We start from the raw sequence: 24,325 nt of genomic DNA on the forward strand, positions 1-24,325 counted from the left end.
CCAATTCTCCTTCTCTCTTTTTTTTTTTTTTTTTTTTTTTTTTTACTTAGAAAGAGAGGAAGCATTCTTCCTTCCTCTGGAAGATACATGTGTTGTAACCTCATCTTGTGCCCTTCTCTACGTCACGGCCATCTCAGCTTCTTGCACAGCCACCACACACATGATCTGGTCACTCATCTGCCCTGGAAAACCCCAGGCCCTCCAAGGGGAAGTGTCAGGCTCAATCTTCTCACCAGGATCAGGGATCTTCTCCTGACTCCCACTCCAGCTCATGGCTGTGAGAGCAGGAATAGTAACAAGGGGCTGTTTTTAGCCCAGCTTCCCCAGCAGGCTGAGCAGCTCCACGGCCTCCCTGCCTTGCATGGGAACTTAGCCAAGTGCCAGCACAGCAATCACAGGTAAATAACCTGCTGCCCAGTGGTCTGTCAGCCCCCCTGAGCCTCAGAGAGGTTCTGGCTGGGGAGGGTCCTCTTGCTGAGCCCTTCTTTGGCCCCAGAACCCAGGTGATAGGAGCTCAGCCACTTCCATCCTGGCTGCCTCCTGCTGGTTTCTCCCATCACACTCAGAGGGCTCTTGCAGCTCTTTCAGAAATGGTTCCTTCTGAGCTTTCAGGACTCTGATCTCTTCATAGCCAGGGAGTTTGCTGTCTGAACCATGCTCTTTGCTTCCCCAGAGTCCTCTGGGGCTGTGGAAATTGCCTGAGTTGGGCTCCAGGAGTGGTTTGGCTTCAAGGAGAATCAAAGTTGCTGAGTTGGGATTGGTGAGGTGGAACCATTCTGTGCCACAGCAACCTCCAGGTCAGTCCTGTCCAGCTCAGTGCTCTCTCTCACACAGCATTTGCAAACCTGGTTTTGCTGCTACCTACCTGAGACTTTTCCACTCTTGCTGCCAGTGGTGATCCTCCCAGAAGGGCATTGATGGCTCAGAACAGAAAGACATTTTCCTTTGCTTTTCCATTGGGAAAATCCTAGCCCTGCCTCTCTTAATTCATTTCCATAAGGGTATTTTTCCAATCAGGGCACCTAAGTCTGTCTGACTTCAAGATGCTGTAACCTCTAGAATGGGCTGGAGCTTTCCAGAGCCAAGCAAGCAGCTCACTGACACCAACAAGCCCTGACCAGCAGGAATTGGCTGCTTTCTGCTCAGGTCACTTTTACTTGGTTGTATTTATACTCAGACACCACACTGCAAAGGGGCTTCAAATTCAGCAAGTCCCACCCTGCTGGCTGGGCAGACCTGGAGCTCCTACCTGAAACACCACACTTGGAGTTCTTCAGCTAAGCTGCAGCTTCTGCTCCACATTTTTTCAAGGCAATCAAGGCCAAAAAACCTGCTACAGCCAGGACAGCAAAATCATCCCCTTCACAGAGTTCCAACAGAAGCTATGGCACCCACACCTACCCTCAGAAGTCAAGATTCACAGACCAGGAGGCAAAGGAAAAAAGAAAAGCATCCAAAATCTGACAGTTTCACTAAAAAGTCAGATGCACACACATCAAGAATTGGCTTTGGTCTTTTCCTGTTTTCTACCCCACTAACCTTAAGGGAAGAACCTCAGAAATTCTCTGTGTAATGCAGGGATAAAGTTGAACCAAAATAATAAACCAAAAAACCCCCACCAAACTCAAAAACAAAGAGATGAAGAAAGCTAGTGAAAACTGTTTTATTTCCAGGATCAAATATTACAATAGGACATTTACATATATTTATAAAAAAATGCAGCAGTTGTGTATATAGATCAGAGGTTTCCTTGAATTTGGTCCCTCCCAGCACAGTAAGCTGAAATATTCTAAATTAATCCTCTCCCTCCTCCCATGTGGAGTCACCATCATTGAAGAAGAAAGCAACTACTGTAAAAACCAACAGGCAAAGTCACAATTTTGAAACTGTAAGTTCATCAATTAGAGGAAATAGCCTCATTTTTAAAAAATCATGTCTGACAGGCTGGTGTCTCTGACGAGGCACCTGTACAGCTCTGAGCTGAGTTTTACTCAGATGTTCTTCATATAAATCTGTTATATGAAATAGCACCTTGTCCCCCTGCTCCACGGCCTGTCTGTACTTCTGTAAGACCCTGAAGTCTCAGCACAACGTAACAAGCAGTTACAAAATGACTTTTCTCTCTACTGTGGACACTCACAGAAAAGAAAGTGACCAAGTCCCAAACTTCTCACAATCCACCCATGTCCAACAACAGCAGATAAAACTGAGGCACTGATATCAAGTGCTGCATTCTCCAATTAAAAACAGGTGTGTGAATATATTTATATGTATATACATATGGCTATATTTATTGGGAGTGGACAGACACCAAGCATCTCACAGACAAGAGGAGACTGGAGCCAAAGTCACTGTGTACAGCATCACAGAAAACACATCCATTAACCTTGCCAGTCTGAGAGCAGAGAGCTGTGACCCAGACTGTGGTGAGACCTTGGGCTTGGACAGAGACAACCTCAGCCAGACCATCTCTGTCAACCAACAGACCTCAGCACCTGGGCTGTCAGACACCTTCAGGTCACCTCCAAACCAGTGACTGTGAGCACTGCCAGCAACACAGGATTCAGGACACGAGTTCAGCTTGCCCCACAAGCCAAGCACCAACATGGCCCCCCCCTCTGCTGCCCTTGCATGAAGCAACTTCCACAACAGGGTCTCTTTCTGAGCCAGAAATGTCATCACCTGATGTCCTCTCAGCTGCTGAGGAGGTCACTGCCATCACATTTTGCCTTCCTGATATTGCACCTTGCAGTAGAATGCAGAACAGAATGTGGGCAGAAGGTAAACCAATCTTTTATACAATTGTGTGATTACATCTAAGCCTCAGTTCTGAGCAGAAGACAGTTGTGAGCTGATACTATGGGGAATGCAAGACAGTTTCCTACAGTGATTTCCTACCGTGACAGACTCCAAAGTACACAAGCTAGTATGAAATGAAAAGCAAAGTATCTCTAAAAGTTTTAGTCTGTGGTACATTTCTGCCCACTGAAGTCTTTAACAAGTATGAGCATCTGGCAGCTGCAGGAAATGACAGCAGTTACAGTAGATCTCGTGTACCTTACTCCTCACTGGTGAAGAGGATGCTAAACTGAGCTTTCTAGTTGTGAATGCACAAATGCAACATCCACCTTCATGTCAGCAGTCATTCCTCAGTTTGAAAAGGCTGTGCACCATTTTTACTTCATGAATAAAAAGCCTGCCTAGGACTTGTCCTGCTCACTCCTAATCAGTGCTTTAAAAGCCCTCTGCAAACCTAGTCCTATGGAAAACAGAAGAAAACACCAGCTGAATTTAAAAAGCCCACTAACTGTGAAGTTTTTATGACTGGTGTTTTCCAGAGTCAAGATCTTTGCAGCATCCTGCCACCTTCCAAAATCCTGAGAGCAAGTAAAAAGGAGACACTTTGGAGACCCCAAATGGAAACCCCATCTACTTCTATCAAGGGGTATGTTCTGTGTGTCCAGCAGTGGACACACAGCTTTCCCTCTGACACAAGCAGTCAACCACACATAGAGGATCATTATTTGGGGTCTGTTTGTCTGGCTGGTTGTTTTTCTGTTTGTTTGTTTTTTTTATTGTGTTCACTGGCAGCATTCAAAGCAAGAGAACACAATCTAGAAAGCCTTACATTAGATGGGATCACAGTATCTCACCACAGCTCAGCCCAGCTCCTTCCCAAAATCCAAGGTGTCGCAGATCACTAGAGAAGTAAACCCTTAAAAAGGCTGTAAGGTTAATGGAGATCTTTCATGTAGGAAATTAGAACAAAGGAGAGACTGTGCTGAAGATTACACTCTCTTCTTACAGACAGATGACTCAGTGCCTTATCTTTTCAAAAATAAATTAATCCAAACAATTTCAGAATAGCAGCGAGAAGGGTTTGTGTGTAACGGCCACTCCAAGCCCCAGCACACTGGATACACAGATCACCATTTTCCTGTCTTCCATAAAAACAAAGGAAAGATGTTCTTCCCAATGCTCTCTGCAGGGGCCAGGCTGAGGAAGGAAATAAAAACCTTGAACGTTCTCATTTGGTCACTAGAGCAGGAGAAGGAAAGAAGAAGGGCCAACCAGCTGCTTGCCTGATTTCAGCACTGCAATCCTATCACCTTCAGCTGCATCTTTATTGAGTTGGTGTCCCAGGCAAAGAGGAGAGGGGAGGAAGGCTGGGAGAACTCAGGCCACGGTGCTAATTCCTTTCCTGCACAAAGACAGTCTCTTGAGGACACAGACCTGCCTCCTGTAACGTGATCTCATAGTCCAGGTGGGAGAGCTTCCTCCGGGGGAAGTTGGTGAGCAGCTCGAAGCGTTCGTTGGGGTAACCTTTTGCTTGGACGTGTTTCACCAGAGCCTGCAGAGGAAGCCAAGCAAAGCAGCACCATGTAACTCAGAACACCAAAGAATGTCAACAGTTACCCCATTTTCCTTTCAAAAAGGAAGTCTGTAAAGGAAACTTTGGGCTCTCTTTCTGTCTGTCACTGTTTAGCAGTTTGGGCAGACTGAAGAGCAGAGGACAGAACTGCTCTCTATGACCCTCAGTGGAACATAAAAGGGGAGTAAGGACCAGAGACTTCAGGTTGGAAATTAAAAGGGAAACAGATTTACTAGAACAGTGGAAAGGCAGTAACACATGGGATAAGGAACAACACTACCAACGTATAGCAGTATCCATACAACCCCATGGGGATGCTGGCAGGGAGAGGTGCCCCAGGGCCCCCCACGGCACAGCCCACTCAGGAGAGGCTCCACCATGGGTGGATGTGGGTTCTGAAGAGCAGGTGGCAAGCAGATGGTGAAAGGGAACAGCAGGAGAGCAAGGAGCAGGAGAAAAAGGGGACAGACTTCCCTTCTTCCTGATTTTACAGGGTATGGGCAGGAACCAGGAGGGAATACTGACCACTCTGAGCTGCCCCACTCAGTGTGAAAGCCCTCCTGCTTTGGGTCCTCATACTCAAAACAATGACAATATCTAATTTGGCCCACACATGCTATCAATCATCTTAAAAACTGATTACCAAGTGATCCCTTACCCAGTAAGATACTCCTAACACTACAATAGTTCAAGCAAGCTGAATTCCACAGCACACACTCAAATGGCAGTAAGATGTGCGAAAAAAATGCTGAAGTGCCCCAACACAGAAGCTTCTTCACTTGTTTATCAGATATTACCCTTAAATCAAACCTAAAAGCCACCAAAGTAGCATTTTTGTCAGGTAACATGTCCCTGGAAAGAAAAAAGCTGTGTGGGAATATCATCAGAGCATTCCAGTTTAGAGAAGATGAAGTCATTTCTGTCACTAAGGTGCAGGGTGACAAGAGACCACACACACCAGCTGCTCCAGGGGAAATTTCATCTAGGTATAAGGAAGGAATTCTTTACTGTGAGAGACATTGTGCTTTGAAGTAAGCTGCCCAGAGAAATGGTGGAATGTCCTGTGCTGGAAATATTCTAAACTCAGCTTGAGAGGGCCCCAGATAACCTCCTCTACAGCCCTGCTTTTAAGAGAGACTTAAGACCACACCATCTCCAGGGATGGTTTTCAATCTTGACTTTTCCAAGACTTGATGACTGCCTAACAGCCAGGGAAGCACCTGCATGGAGATTTCTTTCAAATTCATAAAAATCCACACTCAAACCCTTGGTAAAAGGAGACTGGGTTTTTTTGCTCTTGGGGGGAAAAAAGGGGTTACAGTAATACTGGAAGCACAAACACATCCAGGAGATCACAACTGTGTAAAGGAGCCACTCCTGACTGATAACAGTGCAATGATTGAAAAAAAAAAAAGTTTTCAAAGCAGTCAGTGTTGGTGGGAAAGCCAATATCATACCACCAGATATCATCAGTTAAACTTCTGAAGTGCAACTGGCTCCCTTTAGACAACTTCTTCTGGTTCTGCACAGGTTTAAAATGGAAGTAACTAAGGGCTGAAAAAATTAGCATGGAAATGATGCTTACAAAGAAACATCTGAGACTAAGTCTTCATCTGATTGAAATGGCTTTAAGAGATCCCATGACATGAGCACAAAAGCTGCCTGTTCAGCTCTGCAAGTAAAAGGTATCTCTACCCACAAACCCTGACTCACCTCTATTCCTCTGCTGACTGCAGAGCAGGCAGCAGAAAAGGAAACCATGTGCAAGATTAACTTCCTTTAACTGCCACAGCCCACAAAAGGAGTCAAAACAGAAGATTATCACAAATATATCCCTGTTACAGCTACATATCACCTAAATAAATTATTAAAGTATTCAAAAGTGGTACGTGTTTATTAATACATGCCACTTTACGTGGCAGATTGCTTTCAAAAAGCAGTTAAGATAGAAAAGAGTACTTAGAAAAAGACGACACACTGACAAGACCTATGGCAAAACCAGAATGAAGATCTGAAAGTAAAGCTGTTTTTTTAAGGAAGAGCAATGCTCTGCAAGCTCTCCTCAGTCTTTGTGTTTCAGCCCCAGGACCCAACATGCAGCCTGCAGCCTTAAGTTCACCCTTGGCTTTGAGAGAGGACAGTGTAACAAAGGCATTTTTTTTTCCCTTTTGTTTTCAGGCAAAAGAGTTAAAGATGAGAACATGAGCTTGAGACACTGAACATTGCTAGAGTGCTGCACACCTGGTTATAGTCTCATTTTCTGTAAGAAATGTGACACTTTCCTTCTGAATCTGCATGAGACCCATCTGAAGAGGTTTGGTTTTGCCTTCTCTAAGACTTCAACACAGACACTGTAGGTTGAGGGGTTGGCATTAAAATGAGCTTAACTGGGCTCTGGGCCATGAGAACTGACAGCTAACAGGAACACACAGACCCCTGTACACACTGCTTCCAGGTGAACACCTGCAACATTTTCAGTGGAAACACCACTCCCATCTTGTTCTCCAAGGTAAACAAGCCCAGAGCACAGTAAAGAAACACATCTGAAGCACAGGAAATAAATAATATTGTAACAAATTCTTTCTATCAAAAGGTCCTCTTCCTCCAAAGAGGAGGAATGGGTCTGTCCATCCTCATCCTGAAGAGAGTGTTTTAGTACAATGAAGGAGAATGAGAACAAGAATGAAGAGTTTTGCCTTTGATTTTAGCATTGTCTGAGCATGGGCAACAACTGAACTTCCCATTTAGAACAACAAAAGAAAAACCCCTAACAAACCAAATGAGTGAGCTAGGAATATTCACCTCCCAGCACCTGAAGGGGCTACAAGGAAAGGTAGAGAGGGACTTTTTGCAAAGGGCTGGAGTGAGAGGACAAGGGGACATAACTTTAAACTGGAAGAGGCAAGATTTAGGTTAGATATTAGGAGGAAATCCTTTGCTGTGAGGGTGCTGAGCCCCTGGCCCAGGCTGCCCCATCCCTCAAAATGTTCCAGGCCAGGTTGGATGGGGCCTGGAGTAACCTGGGCTGGTGGGAGGTGTCCCTGCCCATGTGGGGGGTTTGGAACTGGATGATCTTAAATGTGCCTCCCACCCCAAAGCAGTCTGGGATTTGAGTTCTATTCTATGTTTTTATGGTAATTTAATGATTAATGCAAAAGGTCTTTGAGAGTAATTTCAGAAAAGAAATTAGCATTTTGGGGACTAAGGAAGACACTGGCATGTACATGCAATCTAAGCAGCCATGGAAACATACAGAGCCAGAGTCTGTGGATCCGAAGGGAGGAATGACAGGGAAGAAACACAAGAGAATGACAGTGCAAGCACTCCCTGCATGTATCCCTTCCACTACATCCCATTTCTGCAGTGACACTATTGAAAGAAACACAGAAAATTCTGTATTACATTATATAGGAAACTACTATATAGGTAATAAAAGAAGCACAGCAATTCTCTGGTTTGAGCTCTCCTGTACTCAAATGAGGATTCCCATTAACTCCACTCACCAGAAGTTTAGCTTGTTCAGGCAGTGAAACTTGTTCCCTCTTTCCATCTGGATACCTTAGCATCAGCTGTGCCTTTGGTCCTGGCATAAAGGAAGTTACTACAAGTTAACAAACAAGAAGGCAGCTGAATTGAGCTCCTGTGTAAGCTTTAGGTGGCACAGCACAGCAGGGTTAGGGACTGGAGACAAACACAAGGTCCCAGTCTATGAAGATAACACTTCTACCACATGTTTAAAATACACACATCGAACTCAGGACTCAAGTTAGTAGCAGTGACTGAAACCAGCTCCCCTCACCACAGGGAGAAACAGAGACTCTGGGGACTCATTTGTTAAAGTTGCATTACTACAACTCAGTCCAGACAGCCAAGGCAGCCAAGCTAACTGAGCACTGCACTAAACCAGTGCAAATTTTATTCATGGACAGGGTCTAAACAAGGAAATTTGAGCTTACTAATGCAGCTCTGTGGCAGCACTGTGCCCAAGTGATGGCAAGGTGAATCACTCAGACATCTGGTGTCAAGGACAGGGTAAACCAGAAGATTTAGCTTTTCAAAACAAAGGATGAAACCATGCCCCTCAGCATATTAAGATTTTCAGGAAAAAAAGAAAAACAAACCAAGACACAGGTCACTGTAAAAAAAACTCAAACAGATAAACCAAACCCAAACCATGGCAACTTACCATTCACATCTATGCTCTGGATGATACTTTCAGGTTTGTCACTCAGCTCCCCCAGTGTCCCTGCATCAGTGCAGGGCAGCACTCTGTGGTTTGATGTTGTCCCAGGCTCAGTCCGTGCAGGGGGCTCAGGCTGAGCCCTCCGGCTCTCCTCCTTTTTATACCCCAAGTCCTTGTGTGGAGACTTCCTCATCTTGGCAGGAATCTCTGATTCCTCCTCCTCCTCAGAGCCACACACTGAAATAAACTCTTCGCTGCCAGAGAAAAGCTCTGACTCTGACTCCTCATCTGAGCGACTCTCCTGCTTGGCTTGTGAGGAATCAAAATGTGTCTCCTGTAATGAGGCTTTGATAGCAGCTTCTAGCTGGCTGTCCTCACTGGCATCAATCAGACTCTCCTGTTGAATACAGACACAACACAAATACATTACAAAAATGGCTTTTGGGGCATTTCTGTGGCTGCTAAACCCAAAACAAACACTGTAATCACAAACTGCACAACAAAAATAATAATTGTAGGAGAAAGCATTCCCTGGCATGCTGTAATTTTGTTTTTTGTGCTAACTCATTATATCTGTTTGTGCTACTGAATGAGAAATCAGGACAGCTGGTTGGAGACAGGCTACTGTCTTCTCCCAGGTGTCCCCTGTCCTCCCACCAGGCCTCATACTTACTGAACGAGAGCATTTTTGAGGGGGGCTGGTAGAATGGCCATCCAGTTGTCCGTGTTCACTCAGGAACCCAGTCACTTGGTCCAAGAAAGAAGTCACATCCAGCTGGTGCCACTCCACTAGCTTCTGGCCTAGGGAGCACAAGGTGTCATGAATTTCAGCAGAAGATTGCAGCTTTGCAGTCAAACTCACCCACTCAGTGCTGGGTGTGCACTTCTCAAAGGGTCCTGACCACCAAGTTGGTGGAGAAATATTTCTACATTCTTGCCTGCTTGGATTCTACACCTCTGAAAGCAACTTCTGTTTCCATAAGTAAACATGCTAACTAAGAGCATGCAAACTGCAGTTCCAACATTAAAACAAAAAAAGAGGTTTTGTGTGGTTTAAATCAAAACAGCAAGAAATCTCAGCTCTGACTGGAGACACTATTACTTCAGTCCTGAGAAGCAGGAGACAAAACAATATAGTGGCATTATATGATGATAAAAGAAGAAAGGGTGTTAGGATGCAAAGGAAAAGTAACTATCTCAAAAGAGCTGGAAGGAGAGGTAGAATTTGGATTCTTCAGTTAAAAAAAAAACAAACCAACAACCCAAAAGCCAAAAAAACCCAAAGCCAAAATAATCTTTCAAAATTAAGATGCAATTTAGTAAGTCATCTCTGAGCCTCACAAAAAATACTGCAGTTTATTCCTCAGATGATTTCAAGTAGCTTTTTAAAGGACGCTTTAATTCATTTCAGAGCTGCCAGCAGGTGGTGCCACCTTCACTTCCCAGCAAAGGACTCGCTGAGCTGTGCCAAGTACAATAACCAAATACACAAAATTTCAGCAGTTTTACCCTCTTAGTTCCTCCAAAACCCATCCCTTCACTTCTTTAGACACCAGAAGGTCTCTCAGAGAGCAGAGCAATGTAACTGAGATTCTCCAGGTCCTGTGAAAGCTGGTGTTCTAGGCTACAACTCCTAGACCTTCTCATCTACGAACTGCATGTAACAAACTGTTCATGCTCTTACCTGTCCTGGGATCCAGGATGGAGACATAAGGAAAGTCTGCTAATTTATAAAACTGGATGTACCTCTGTCCTTCCTCACTGTCATGGTATACCTACAAAATACCACGTTGAAAGCAAATTACTGGGTGGAGAAGGAACATAAGCAAACCAGACCTTGGAAATGTATAAAGTTTTTCTCTGCTCTGCAGAGTACTTTCTGGGTAGCACTGCTGAACAGGAAATATACCTCAGCAGTGCCACTTAAATTTGAAGAACTCTGTTTTCTTCACTGCTTCATCTACCAGGACACCAAGTTACCCACCACCCATGAACTTCTCACCTGCCAAAAAATGAAATGTTCCCTGATGATGTTCTTCACAGCCTCATTGCTCCAGACATCACGATTGAGACACTGGCAGGCAAAATCCTGCACGTTCTGAATGTTTATCATCAGCCACTTGTTCTGCATCTGACCACACTCCTTGGCCTGAAAGCAGAGAGAAAAGTTCCATGAGATGGAACCAAGGAGCCCGACAGAACCATTGCCAGCAATGACCAGTGGTGGCTTCTAACAGCCAGATTTGTCACCAAAAGCCCTCCACAGGGAGACAGACACAGTGCTGGTGAGAAGGCATCCCCAGAACAGAGGGCAGGGCTGAGGAGCTGCTTTATTACATGAGGTTGGACTGGAGTCTCATGGATGAAACAGAGCTGCTGGATTTCAACAGGCCAAGCAGAGTCAGGGGAACACAGGGATGCTGAATACAGATTTTGTTCAGGCAGGAGTACAGTTCCCAACCACACTGAGCTGACAACAGAGGAAAGCCCTGCTTGCTCTAAAGGTAACCCTGTGGATCATCTTCTGTTTAAGTAGGCTGCATAAGTGACAGAGGGCTTGGATTAATTCTACAGGACCCCTTCTCTGCAGGTTTTCTTTTTTTTCCTCTCCAAGTTTTGAGTCACTCTGTTCCTGTGCAACTGCTGAACTAGGCATCCTATTTTGATGCTCATTTTCCAGACTGCCAAGTGGGGAGGAAGACAGGAAGGCACAGGAAGAAATCTTACTGGTTTGAGTCACAAAGCTGGCATTGTATGATTGCTTGGTTGCAAGTTAGTGGTAGGAGTTTGATCAAGAATGTAATTCTGATCGGTGAACTGTCACACCTGTTGAAAAAAAGAGGGCTATATCAACAGCAGGAATGCTCTTACCACCTGGAAAGACTGGAACTAGCATATGCACTCCCTTGCCTTTTAAAAAATTTAAAAAGGAAACAACTAACTATGTACAAGTGTGCTCACCACCCTGCTGCCAATCCACTCAGCAGCAAACTCAAGAAATTAGAAAGTTACTCAAGATTTTGCTGTTTTGGCTGTTTTGTTCTCCAAACCAAAGCTTTTACTTGCATAATGAATTTCAACAAGTGCATTTTTGACTAGTCAGCCTATCCAATGTGTGACAGACAGACAGGTGGAACCACACACACTTAGCTTCACAAAGTGAAGAATCTTAGTCTAGAAAATTAATTTGCATTGGCCAAGTGACTTGCAGAGCCAAAATTTAAAAATTAATTTAAAAAAGATTCATGTTTAAACACAAAATAGTCCTCCTGTTCTTGCAAGGGACCTCACACTAACTATTTACCACTAACATTATAGTATCAGAATCCAGTATTTTGTCACCAGAGAAAAGTGAGGCAGGGAACAGCTAAGTAGCTGGTAAGGGTCTTAAATATAGGCATTATGTTTTATTTGAAAGATTTGAGCTAAATGTGAATTCTGAGAACTAATTCTAGGAACTCAGTGTAAGACAAGGGCTAGCAAACAGCCCAATGTTTAAGGGGAACAAAAATCCTTATGTTATTTGAGTCAACTGGACTGCCTGGGTGCAATGTTCTGATGTAACATATTCTATATTGGGTTACAAGAACAAAGTCAAAAAACACGTGGCTGGAAAGAGCATCTTGTTCTTCTACATTTTGAGCATTAGTGAAGTGAGGTTAGTAAAAACCTGGTTCCACCTCTTCTCAGCCCAGGTAGGTGCTTCAAAAGGATCCAGCCAGGAAATTCCACACAAACCATTAGGCAAAGAGAAGTTTTTACTGGTAGAGCAGGTGTTGCTTTTGGAACTGCTTTTCACTTTGTTTAAGAAACAAGGGGCTTCATATTTAATACCTTCACACTGCTACCATCTTGCAGCCACACAACTCTGCTCTTAAACTGCTACTGGGGTTTTTTCTGAAGGGGTGGAGGTGGGTAGACAGAGAAGAGTGTGGGGTGAAGAAACACTCCATGGTTAGAGATTGTATTGCTGGGTCATTTTGGTAAGTGGCAAAAAGAACAAGGGAAGGCTCAGGAGCTGGGCTGTGTCATCCAGAAGTTGTATCTGATGGCTTTAGATCCACTGCTTCTTTCCAACATCAACTGCACTCCATTTCTCTTTCTTCAAGGGATAAACACTGCTGCCAGACAGAGGGCACAGACAGGCTAAGTACAGAACATTTACAAACATCTCTGGGCAAACTTTCAGCTATCAGCAGAGTAGGAACTTGCAAAGACACAAGCAGAGGACCTCACATACATGGGGCCCGATCCAACACAACCAAACCAAACCCAAACCAATCATTTCCAAGTTTACTCTTTCTACCCATTCACATTTATCATCATGAGGACAACCTGCAGCAACAGAACAGCACTCAGTATGTGCAAGGTTGTTCTACACCCAGGACTGGAGCTCACTGGATGGCCTCCAGCTTTCACACCACTGAACATGCTTTCCTCTCAGATATCTGACCTTTCTGAACCATATTTGCTTTATAAATGGGGCATCTCTTCTTTGCTTGGCTTTGCTGAAATGCACTGCTCCTTTAATTCAGCAGAGAAAGCACCCTGTGACCTTCTGGACATCTGCTAATCAAGCATGATGCAGCTTGGACAACAACAGGTGACAGGAAGAGCATGAAAAGAAATACCCTATCTGTGCCACACTTAACTCTTCCTGCTTGGGCCAGGCATCCATCCTTTCCCCAATCAGCCATTCCTGCAGCTGTAGGCTATGCTTGAGCAAAAGGTTGGTCTAAAAGCACCAAGGACTGGATAAGCTTCCAAATCATTCCTGCTTGCTATGTATAAATTAAAAAGAAAAGTTCAGCATCAGCTGTAAAGCAGGGAGCAGCTAGAAAAAGGTTTAAGTTGTAAAATGAGTTCACTTCATACAGACTGAGAATGCAATATTATATACAGTCACTTCACAGTGGCTGAAATCCTAATGAGTGCTAATGAGAACTATCTCCTCCTCCAACAAGAAATGTAAATTAAGTCAAAAATCATCTCACAGCATATGCATGAAGGGATGAACACCTGTAATGCCTGGGAGCAGTATTTGAGATGCTGCTCTTCATAAAGCATGTCTGCTGTTCCCTTTATTTATTACACTACAGTGGTTTATTCCTGGCAGACATTAAGAGGGTAACTCTGAAGCTTAACAGTTGCTGAAGCTCAATATTACAGTCAGGTTAAAAATTCCTTGTGTTATTTTAACTGGCTCTTAACCATGCAAGTCTCCTCAAACACAGATGATTTAGGGACATTTTTTAATAGGAAAAAAAAGGCAGTTCAGGTGAACACCTCACTGACCCAGCCAGATGTTTGCCTCCCAGCACCAGCTACTGGGTAGCTAACAAGTAACCCAGCCCTCACCTGCAAAAAGCCTGCAGGATCAAAATAAAGTATTTTACAGATTTTCTGTATCAAATCTTTAGTGCAATTAAGTTAATCACACACTTAGCTTTACAAGTACAGTGACTGTTAGTTGCTCTGTATCTGAAGCACACTGCTTTTTCACAGGGAAGTTTAAAAAAAAAAAATCAGTGTAATGAAAAACTTGAAAATGTCTCTTCACCAGAAGTTCATTCTCACCTACCCTTAAAACGTAGATTTACTGAGTTAAAATGAAATGGCAGCTTTTGGCACCTTACTGATAACAAAGGTTGTCTGGATTTGAAGGAAAATTGGGTTTCTTGGGGAAAATGAAAAACGTAACTAAATCTACTTACTGTCAAAATCAACCTTAGAGTACCTAAAGAGGAGCAACAAGAGATAAAGAGCAAAGATAGTTTTGAGGGTTTTATATTTATTACAGAGTTTATATAAATTTATCTGAGCATACACAGAAGGAAGAAGCTAACAGCAGCTGGCTAGGTATGAATTTTGAAAGCCTCTGGCCCCTGGGTTCACAGGGGGCCTGATGGCTCAGGCTGGAGCAGTACAAGAGTTTCCTGTCACAAAAAATAAAATGGAGGGGGTAATGGTCAAGAAATTGAGAGGGTGAAGATTTTTATTACTGAGGAGTGTAAGTTTGAAACAAAGGTTAGACTGTGGGACAGGAAACTGTACAACAACACAAAAAGGTGAATAACAATACCAGAAAGTGCACAATCTCTACATCTGAGTTGCTGCACATGTATATATATGTATGTATGTGCATAAACATCTGTTTCTATCCATGTAATGTTGTATAGAAACAACACACACATAACTTTTGTTTGCTTCTTAACAAGATAAATAAGAATGCAGAGACTTCAGGACAATCCAATTTATCAATCAGTTATTTCATCCTCTGAAACCACTTCTGACTGCAGCAGATGCCCCAGTCAGCACTGCTGGAGCCTTGCTGGGCTGTCAGCCCAACACACCTCTCAAACCCAGCAGAGCTCAGCAAGCACTCACTGACCTCTTATCTTCAGGTGTGGAGCAGCACTGGCTGCTTTCCCATCAATTCCCTTTAGCCACTAAATTTAAAAAAAAATTAATTTAAATTTTAAAAATTATTTAAAGTAAACAAACCCTGAACTACCTCTCACAGGGCAGGGATGCCTCAGCACCAACTACTTCAGTCTGCCCATCATCTGCTTCCACTGCACCAACTCATTTGCTGAGGCAGCCACTGCTGTTCTCCACCAGTGAAGCTGAAACTTTCTTTCAAACTTCAAAATTTCAATTTCTTTCAAGCCTGGAGTTTTGTTGGAAGACTAAACACAAGGAGTGCACTGTCAAAACACAGGAATTACTGACAGGCCAAGTGATCCTTGGGGATTTGGGAATGAGAAAGAGAGAAATGTCATCCAAAAGGATGACAGCTGGAGACTCAATGAAGGCACAGAGCATTTCCCAAAAATTCTCCAGTAGTACTCTAGTTATTTGTGCACAGCAGCAGAGTCAAATCTGAAAAGAATGGAAATAATATTTCTGTTCAGCTCCTCACAGAGTCAGAGCTCCAGCACTGTTTGCACCGTGTGATCATGACTTTGCATTCTCATTAAATCCTCATCTAATAACAATCTCAGCTACTTCAAGATGACAGATGGAAACTCAGTAGTAACTGCAACTTCTGAAGAAAGATCTAGAAATTACACCAGTCTGCATGTTGTCTGATCATTAGGTAAGTCACCAATCCATATTGTAACAACTTCTGAGTAGACCAGCATATGCCTACACAGACAGGAAAGGTGACACCTAAGATTATTTAAAGCTAAAAGGCCCCTTCCCAGGCAGACAATCTCAGGTATTTTTCCTTCACTACCAGGTGCAAGAGATGACTGGCTGTGATTTTACACAAGAGCAAGGCCTCTACTGAAGCTAAGATTGTGCCTTCCTGACAAAGCCACACTGAAATACTCCTACTAGCTCAGCTATCAGAATCCACTTCACTGCATTGACATAACCCCACCTGAGCTTCTCAGCAGGGGTCTGCTGCCATCTGTACAGCCCCAGGCAAAGTCCTTGCTCACCAAAAGCAGTCCTCATGGGAAGTGCCACACAGAAAGGCACCAAGGAATGCAGTGTTTCCATCTGACCAGCCCCCTTTGTGCACCACAGCCCTTCACCAGCTGTGATTTGCCATACTGACACCAAAACACAGAAGATGGGTGCTATCAGCACCCAGCCATCACCTTTCCATATGCACTCCATCACATATTTATCCTCTGAAACTTTCCCATCACCCAAGACACCGATCCACACGTGGGGACAGCCTAAGACAAGGCTTCCATGCTGTACACACTCACCACGCAACAAAATGCACCAGAAAGTCCAAACTTACTGTTTCAAAGCTGCCTTTGTGCATCAGGTCAATGGGAGGCCTGAAGAGGTCTGCTAGAGTTGTCAGTTTCTTATCCACTGCCCCTCCATTTCGTAGCTCCTGTTCCTGTCGAACTGCACAGCCCCAAGAGGAAAGGACAAATGAGACAAAGTGCTCTCCCAGCATGGATTTATTATTGGCTCTGTGCCCACACAGAAAGCTTCTCCACCAGAGTCACAAGGTTGAGCTGGTATATAAGGTAAGAACCCTGCTTGCCCCAGGTTTCTCAAGCACTAGGCATTTATTTCACTTTTAAAAAACATTGTAATTCACATGAGTTATCAGCAGAATGGGCCATGTGCTAGTATGTTAAAACCAAATCAAACCAAAAAAAGCCATGACTTGTCCCCAAGTGATGCTTTTAAAAGGGGAAACTGGGCTGGATTGTAGAATTGTAACTTTTACTTGAAATATTTCTATTCCATTCTGTATTTTTCTTGACTGTAAGCAATAAAACCCAACCAAACAAAACCAAAAACAAAACCAAACCAACTCAGACTTACTTTACATGGAGAGACATGGATGTTTATATTAATTATCTACTTTTTGCATAACTGACTGAGGATACCACAAAATCTTTTCTGGGTGCAAGAGATTTTTTTATCCCCAGGCACCACACTGTGAGCATGCTTCTGTACTTGATGAGTTCATTACTACTGGAAAACCCTGACCAAATCTGCCAGGGGAAAGAAATTAATTCTGAATGCTTCTTTTCAGTTTAGCATCCAACAATCCAACTACAAGGGAACTGGCCCATGGTTAGCATCTTTGTCATTTGGAGATTCTGCATATTAACAGTGGTAAACAGCAATTAAATTAATAAGAGCCTTGTGCATGGCCAAGAGGGAAGTCTCAGGGCTACTCAAATCTAATTCAAGCCCCAGCATGTCCACTGGCTAGCCAGGAAAAAGTGATGAACAGACAGACTGCTTCAGCAGAGGCAGCCCAGGGAGTCACAGTCCCCTCCACAGCTGCAGATCCACATCCCGCACATTCCCTCTTTTCAAGTCCCTCTAGAGCTACAATGACAACTATTTTTCAATCTTACTTGCATTAATAAAAAAAAACGAACAAAACAAAACAAAAACCAAACAAACAAAAAAGAAAAAAACCCAAGAAACCAGAACCTGTAGCTTACTGTTGTGTAGACACTTACTGGTTTCTGTCTGAAAATCTCTAAAGCCATCGAATATCGAGCGTGCGGGGCGGCGCCTCTTGGGAGCTTCAGGAAAACAAAGGGAAGAATGATTTCAGAAGGATGCTGTCAGAAGCAGCACCCACTGGTACTCTCCAACACAGGTTCCCACACACATGGGAAAACAGAACAGGGAGCCAAAGCATGATGCAGAGTGATGTGGGAGTCAGGTCATTAGGAAGGAAACAGTTTTTAAGACCCACTTCCCAACATTTCCATTCTGCATTTCCATTCTTTGCTAATCTCTTCTCCTGATCCTGTCCAAACTTCTTAACTGGCTTGGCAACAGCCACACGAATCTTCCACTGGATCCAGTATCCCTATCTGCAGGGAAACCTTTGGAACAGATGATCTGCAGCTGGTGGGGATGGCAGCCCAGGCAGGTAACTGGGTACCAAGCCCCACTGAAAGCCTGCAGTACAACCCAGCCTCTGGGGCTGGGATGCAAACCAAGACTGCTTGCCAAGACTTGTTCCAGTTATTTATCTGCATTACTGTTAACTGAAAGCAGAACAGTTTCAAGTCAGAACTTCCAAAGGCCTAATGAGCAATGGAGAAAACACTGGATCACCCTGCAGCTGAGTCCTTTCTGATCTACCCCATCCCTGAGAAGCATGCAGTTGTGCTTTCTCTTTTCACCCACCAGTCAAAGCTCCAGTTCCGATCCCACCACCTCCCTCTCCCAGCAGTACCACGTAGTTCTGAACCCAGGGAATGCATATGCACACCTACCATAGCTAATTGGCTGCTGCCTCACAGTGCCATGGAATGGGAGTTAGCAAATTAGTACCACTGGGAGGGTAGCATTTAAAAAACAGCAGTGTATTTTCAAGTATGCAGTCATGGTATGTCATGGTATGTCACTGCAGAGTTGCAGCAGAGAGAAAAAAAAGAAAAAGAACCAAGGAAAAAAAAATACATACAATGCTTTTTTCATAGCCAGCAAGCCTACCTCCAAACAAGGGCTCAGGCTCCACTAAAATTTCCTGTTTTTGAGGAATTGGAGCTCGTACTTCATCCCTATCAAAGAGAAAGGAAAAAAGCCAGTCAGATTACCAGATTCCAAGTTACTATATAAACCACATCCCATTGAGCTCCAAAGACTTCTGCAACTTGAGCAGCTGAAGATGCTGCTGGACTGTTCCTCAGAACCAAGAGACTTGAGGTCACCAGGAACCTCAAAAGCCCATCCACTCCCTCTTGTGGTACCAAAGCACTCAGATCTGGCACAGATTACATTTTCAGGTCTTGACTGAGAACTGGATGGATCCCTGGGTGACTACATCCCAGCTTTTGTCAATCTAGTATTCAACATTTTTGGTTCTTTAATAACCTTCTTAAAACTTGGAAAAGTTCCTTTAAACTTAGCAAAGGCTACTAATTAATTCTCTTGCCATTCTCCACCCCACTCCCTATGCAGAGGGAAAAATTAAATTATCTCCCTCATCACAAGCTTTCTTCTGTTGGAAGACATTTTGCTTCCACTCAAAACTCACATCCCCCTCTGTTCCAGAGGAAGAAAACCAGGATGGTCAAAATAGCCATTTCCCCTCATTTCTGGCAATTCTTGGCTTGCATAGCTGGGCTCCCTCACACATGGACAGTTTAGTTACCCTTGCAGACCAGTAGGTAATCTGAAATTATGACCACGAGATCATCAAGGCTCTGACACAGTATCACTTACTCAGTGTGAGCAGCAGAAGAGGGCACAGGGTAACCCAAGGATCCTGCACAGGAGCTCCCAGAGAGCCCTCCTGCCCCACACACTTGGAAGTTGTAAAGTCTGCAGTTTGGGGCTTTTGGCCAAGCAGGGTTTAGAAAGTAATTTAAAATGTCAGCAATGAATTTGCTTATTAACCTCCACATCTTTGACAGCTCTTGTGCAGCTACTTATTCTCCATTTTGCATTTGCATATTCATTCTCTCCTCAGAGTAACACTAAGGTGACAAGCACCTGGGGGTGTCAAGTATAGACAAGAAGGTATTCTGATAAAAAACTGGAATCCTAAGGCACTTGACAAGTGCCTTTTAGTACTAACCTTTATAGTTTAGTACTAAAACAGTTGTTTAAATTCACACATGTGCTTCAGAAACAGAGTGCTAAGACTTTCTTTAAAAGGTAACTGTCTCTTTGCTGAAATGGAAGACTCATAAAGACAAAAGCATGTCTAGGTTTCATTCAGTACATTTAATAAATGCAATTTATACCTTTATACTCAAAATACTTCATTATCCCAAGCAGACAGGCTAACAGGCAGCACTGACAGGCTTCCTATAATGCTCAAGCAGAACATCTCTTTTATTGGCATCTGATGTGCAAGTCACTGATGCAGATTTTGCAGTTGTTTATTCCTCTTAAACCAGGGTACACAATTTACCCTTTCCACTACCAAATCTGGGTACACTTAACATAATAGAACACTTACAAAGGGGACTGAGGTCACTCCACTTATAAAAACAAGACAACTGTCTAACTGCTAAATTAACATCAAGCAAGTTTGCTGGAGCAATTCAGAAGTAAGAATCTCTTACTACTGGATCCCCACTTTAATGTCTTGAGCTCTGTTTAAAAAAAAAAACCAAAACCCAGTAGGGATAAACAACATAAAACTTCTGAAGTACACAAAAGAGAGACTGAGTTATGTGGGTGTGCATACTGACTGATGCACTAAGAACTAATTTACCCAAAACAATACTGGAGCAAACAATTTGAGAAGATCATCCAGGAAGCATGGATCACAGTGGGCTGACAGCAGGTCAGAAGTGACAACTGTTTTATTTGTTCCACTCTTACACTCAGAGTAACTGCTCAGCCACACAAACACATGCACCAGGTACATACTCAGTGTGAGGTCTCACAGCAGAGACTGCTGCAGAACTGGTGCTGGGCTCCTCTGCTATGCCCCCACCATCCAGAAACATGGTCACAGCCATCTCCAGATTATTGCTGCATGCTTCAAGCATATGTTTTCCCACGCTTTCACTGGCACCTGTAATGCAAAGGGAAAATTAAAGCATTCTTCAGAGAGTGTTTTGACTGGAGGTGCTAGGAAGAGCTGACTGGCAAGCTTTCCCTCTCAAAACATGAATAATTAGACCAGTTTATCAGTTGCCACCAAGTATGAAATGAGACAAACACCCATATCTCACAGGGGAAGGAAATGCCCCCATACAGGACAGCCAGACTTCTTCCTTCCATCAAGAGGAAACTTAGTGAGGGGTTTTAGCATGATTTTTTCTTTTTTTTCTTTTTTTCCCAGAGGTCAGACCTTTCCCTGGTAGACTTTTTGAAACACTACCAGACACACATGCAAAAAAAATGAAAAGCTATCTTAACATTTTAACAGGGAGAATGATAAATAAGCTGCTAGATTTTTACCTGCTTGTAACAGAAATATAGCAATGAAAGAAAAGATGTGCTACAAGGTTAAAACGAACCAGCAGAAGCTCAGCTCACATAAAAGGGGAGGAAAATCCAAGAGAGATAAAGTAGTACTTGCCTACAGTTACTTGGATAATGACCAACATCTACTAAAATCTCTCCTAAGAACACCTGAATTCAGTTCTGCCCCTGCTGCTCAGGGTGACACACTGGTTCCAAGCATCACTTGTAACTCTTTCCTCAGAGGGTCAGTCAGCTTCTGCCTCCCAACTTCTGCTCAAAAAACATCACCAGAAGCATCCTCAGCAGTGGAACCTCACCTGCACCCAAGCCTTCAGACAGCATCTGCACCTGGAGGTGGTGGCTGCCAAAGGGCTCATTTTCATAAGGGAAGCCTGGTGGAGGGGAAGACTGGCAAAATGCAGCTGAACCTGTCTGGGATGAGCTCTTGGATTGGTAGTGATTCTCAACTAAGCTGACTGCAGGTCACCACAATGAAGAAAACACTTTTCCCAGCATCAGAATCACAAATCCTGTCAGTCTGGGCAAAACAGATGCTTCTCAGATTATATGGGAGAGGCTCTAGTTTGAACAGACCCATCAGAGAGAAAAGGCTTTGGAGCTGTGGAGATAAATCAGCCCTAAATGATCTGCACCATCACGTGAAATCCCAGAGAAAGACAAACTGACCAAAGGAACTGGTTTAAAAAAAAAAAAAAAAAAAAGCTAACCTTTAATGCAGGTGTGCTCAGGTGGCAGTCAGAGGTATTACAGTGACACCAGAGAATGGTTTGTGTTCTCCACACAAACTGCTCTGGCATTTTCAGCTCAGGAGTGACCCTGTCCACTTACAGCTCTAAGTGGAGACCTCTGAGCTGGCTCTGAGCACCTGGCCAGCCCCACCAGCACGGGCCAGAGGAGCTCCAGAGAACAGGCTTTGAGACACAACCTTAAATCCTGCTAAAATGGAAAAGAAAACTTCACACCTCCACATTAGTTGTGGGTGGGTGAAGCCAGCAACTTCTTTTTTTTCCCTTTGAAAAGCAGGAGAAGTGCTCTGAGGCTGATCAAAACCCCTGCATGGGCACTGTCAGGACATCAGCTCTGCCTGCTGCGTTTGCAGCCAACATCTCTGGCACCCTTTGGGAACACAAGGCACAAACAGGGACAGGAAAAGGTGTTTGCTGCCCCTTCTTTTCATCCACAGAGTTTATTTATTCTAAAAGGCTTCTTTCAAGACAGCCAAGTGATCAGTAACTCCCCAGTGCACCCCAGGAGCCCCTTCACAGCCAAGCCAACACCTCCTGTGCATCCAGTCCCGAGCACACAGCCCCGACCCGAACCCCCCCGGTTCCAATCACCGAACCGGGCGCAGTTCCCTTCGATAAAGGATGTTTCACTGATCGCTTCTCCAGCATTGCGGGGGGAACGGCGGCGAACCCGAAGCGGGTCAAGGGCTCAAAGCCCACGAAGCTGAAGCACAAACCTCGCCTGCCGCGAACTTCCCCATTCCAGAGGACTCGCTGCTGATCGCCGGCAAAACCCAAATTCCCACTGACCCGCTGGACTTCACCGGGCTTCCCAAGCTCCAGCCTCCCCCGGACCGCAGCCTTGGAGGCAGCTCCGGAACCACTGAGAGAGAGGGCTCAGCAGCACCGGCACCGGAACCACCCAGAGGGCTCAGGACTCAGCACCGAGAGGGCTCAGCAGCACCGGCACCGGAACCACCCAGAGGGCTCAGAGCTCAGCACCGAGAGGGCTCAGCAGCACCAGCACCGGCACCGGAACCACCGAGAGGGCTCAGCAATAACCGAGACACACCTCTAAGCCACGGCTCCAAGCGAGGGCCCCAGGAGGCAGCGGGCGGAGGCACGGCGGGTGCTCAGGTCGGGCCTTGGGCACCGCCCGCCGCAGCGGGCCCGCTGACAGGCCCGGCCGCCGGCGCCGGCGCCTCCCAGCCGGAGGGAACCCGCGGAAGCGAAGCGGGAGCCCCCGGAAGGCGGGGAAGCGGAGCGTACCCGGGGCGGCCCGCCGACACCGCTCCGCCTCGCCCAGCGCCTCCCGCCGCGGCCCCGCTCCTCCCTCCCTCCCCCGGCCCGCCGGGGCGGCCGCCCCCTGACGCGACGGCGGCGGGGGCCGGACGCGAGCCGCCCGTGAAAACGCGCAGCGGCGGCAGCGAGAGCGGAGAGGGCGGCGGCGGCCGGGCTCGGCGGGCCCCGGCTTCCGTGTGCCTCACCCGTGATGGCGGTGAACTGCTGGATTAACCCCTTCAAGGCCGAGGAGGCAGCAGAGCCCCCGTGGGCCGCCATCTTGCCGCCGCCGCACTACGCCGCGCACGCACAGACGCTGCCGGGCGGCGCGCCCTGCGCAGGCGCGCGCCCTCCCGCCTCCCGGGAGGTGCCTGGCCCCGGACCCCGCGGGCGGGGTTGCCATGGCAACGCGGGGCCCGCCCCGCCCCGGCGCCTCAGAGGGCCCGGGAGGCGGGAATTGCCAAGGCAACGCGGCCTGCTCTGCCCCGCCCCGCCGCCCTGGCGGGACCCGCCGGTTCTACCCCTACGTGGAGGAGCCTGCGGTGCCGTTCATCACCCGCCCGCATGGGGAGGGGGTCTCAGCGGGAGATACCGGAGAGCTGGCGACACGAAGGCAGAGCAACGGCGCCGATTTCCCACGTCACAGAGGCCCACGGCGGAGCAAGGGGCCTGGGGCAGCCTTGGCCTGGAGGCGAAGCTGCGGAGGAGGGAGCAGGAGCTGGGATGCTGAATAAGCTGCTGGTGTCAAGGGAGCTCATTAACCAGGCTCATTAACCTGTCATTTAACCACGACAGACCATTATCTGTCATGGGGATACCTTCGATGTCAGCTCTCCAAAACAGAGGAACAGCCTCAACAACCCTGTGCTTTCAGTCCCTGTGCTACGTGTGGACACTGCTCCCCTAGAAAAGGAATATTTTCCTACTTTCAGCTGGTTTCCAGCGTTGCAGGAGGTGGCTGGAGCTGCAGAGCAGTGGCATTAACCAGTGTCAGCCCCAGTGAGTACCACAGAACACAGAGGTTTCCTCAGAGGTCAGACAATCCCCAAATTGCTGTCAGTAAAACAGGTAGATCTGTTCCTCTCCCAGTCACCCAGCCCCACATCACCTCTGCCTCTCAGGCAACTGGCCAAGCCTGTCAAAACCCTGGGTATTTTGGTATGTTTTGGGTTTTTTTCCCTATGAGCTAGATGAGCTGAACTTGTTCTAAAAGGGGCCAAATGACCCCAAAAGCTAGCTCAAGGCAGAAAGCTGTTCCCTTTTGGAACAGCTCAGACACCTCCTGCCTTCGCAAACATCAACCAAACTGCAGCTGATTTCACCCGTTTCAAAGTTCCCAGGTTGCAGCAATGCAAACTGTGCAAA

At 45.7% G+C, this 24,325-nt stretch overlaps 1 protein-coding gene across 2 annotated transcripts; it reads right to left on the reverse strand.

Moving 5' to 3' along the window:
• Nucleotides 1-1,650: 1,650 nt before the first annotated feature.
• Nucleotides 1,651-23,307, reverse strand: UBXN7 (UBX domain protein 7). 2 transcript variants are annotated; one of them, XM_030456407.1, is made up of 11 exons: nucleotides 23,167-23,307; nucleotides 20,391-20,538; nucleotides 18,501-18,568; nucleotides 17,510-17,575; nucleotides 16,315-16,427; nucleotides 10,558-10,704; nucleotides 10,240-10,330; nucleotides 9,229-9,356; nucleotides 8,559-8,952; nucleotides 7,876-7,955; nucleotides 1,651-4,351 (listed from the first exon to the last, which is right to left on the reverse strand). In XM_030456407.1, the coding sequence occupies exons 1-11, from the start codon at nucleotides 23,237-23,239 to the stop codon at nucleotides 4,190-4,192; spliced, it is 1,470 nt and encodes a 489-aa protein (XP_030312267.1). In that variant the 5' UTR covers nucleotides 23,240-23,307; the 3' UTR covers nucleotides 1,651-4,189. The 2 variants fall into 2 exon arrangements, with proteins under 2 accessions (XP_030312267.1, XP_030312268.1); XM_030456408.1 differs by lacking the exon at nucleotides 23,167-23,307 and adding an exon at nucleotides 22,752-22,913.
• Nucleotides 23,308-24,325: the final 1,018 nt, after the last annotated feature.

Source organism: Calypte anna, chromosome 9 (genome assembly GCF_003957555.1).
Source record: "Calypte anna isolate BGI_N300 chromosome 9, bCalAnn1_v1.p, whole genome shotgun sequence".
In the NCBI taxonomy this organism is placed as follows: Eukaryota; Metazoa; Chordata; class Aves; order Apodiformes; family Trochilidae; genus Calypte; species Calypte anna.

Coding starts and splice junctions, on each gene's coding strand:
- UBXN7 (XM_030456407.1), bottom strand. CDS start 23,239: ATGGCGGCCCACGGGGGCTCTGCTGCCTCCTCGGCCTTGAAGGGGTTA. Junction 20,539..23,166: donor GCAGTTCACCGCCATCACGG/GTGAGGCACACG, acceptor TTTGCATTACAG/GTGCCAGTGAAAGCGTGGGA. Junction 9,357..10,239: donor CATCCTGGATCCCAGGACAG/GTAAGAGCATGA, acceptor TGTGCTCCCTAG/GCCAGAAGCTAGTGGAGTGG.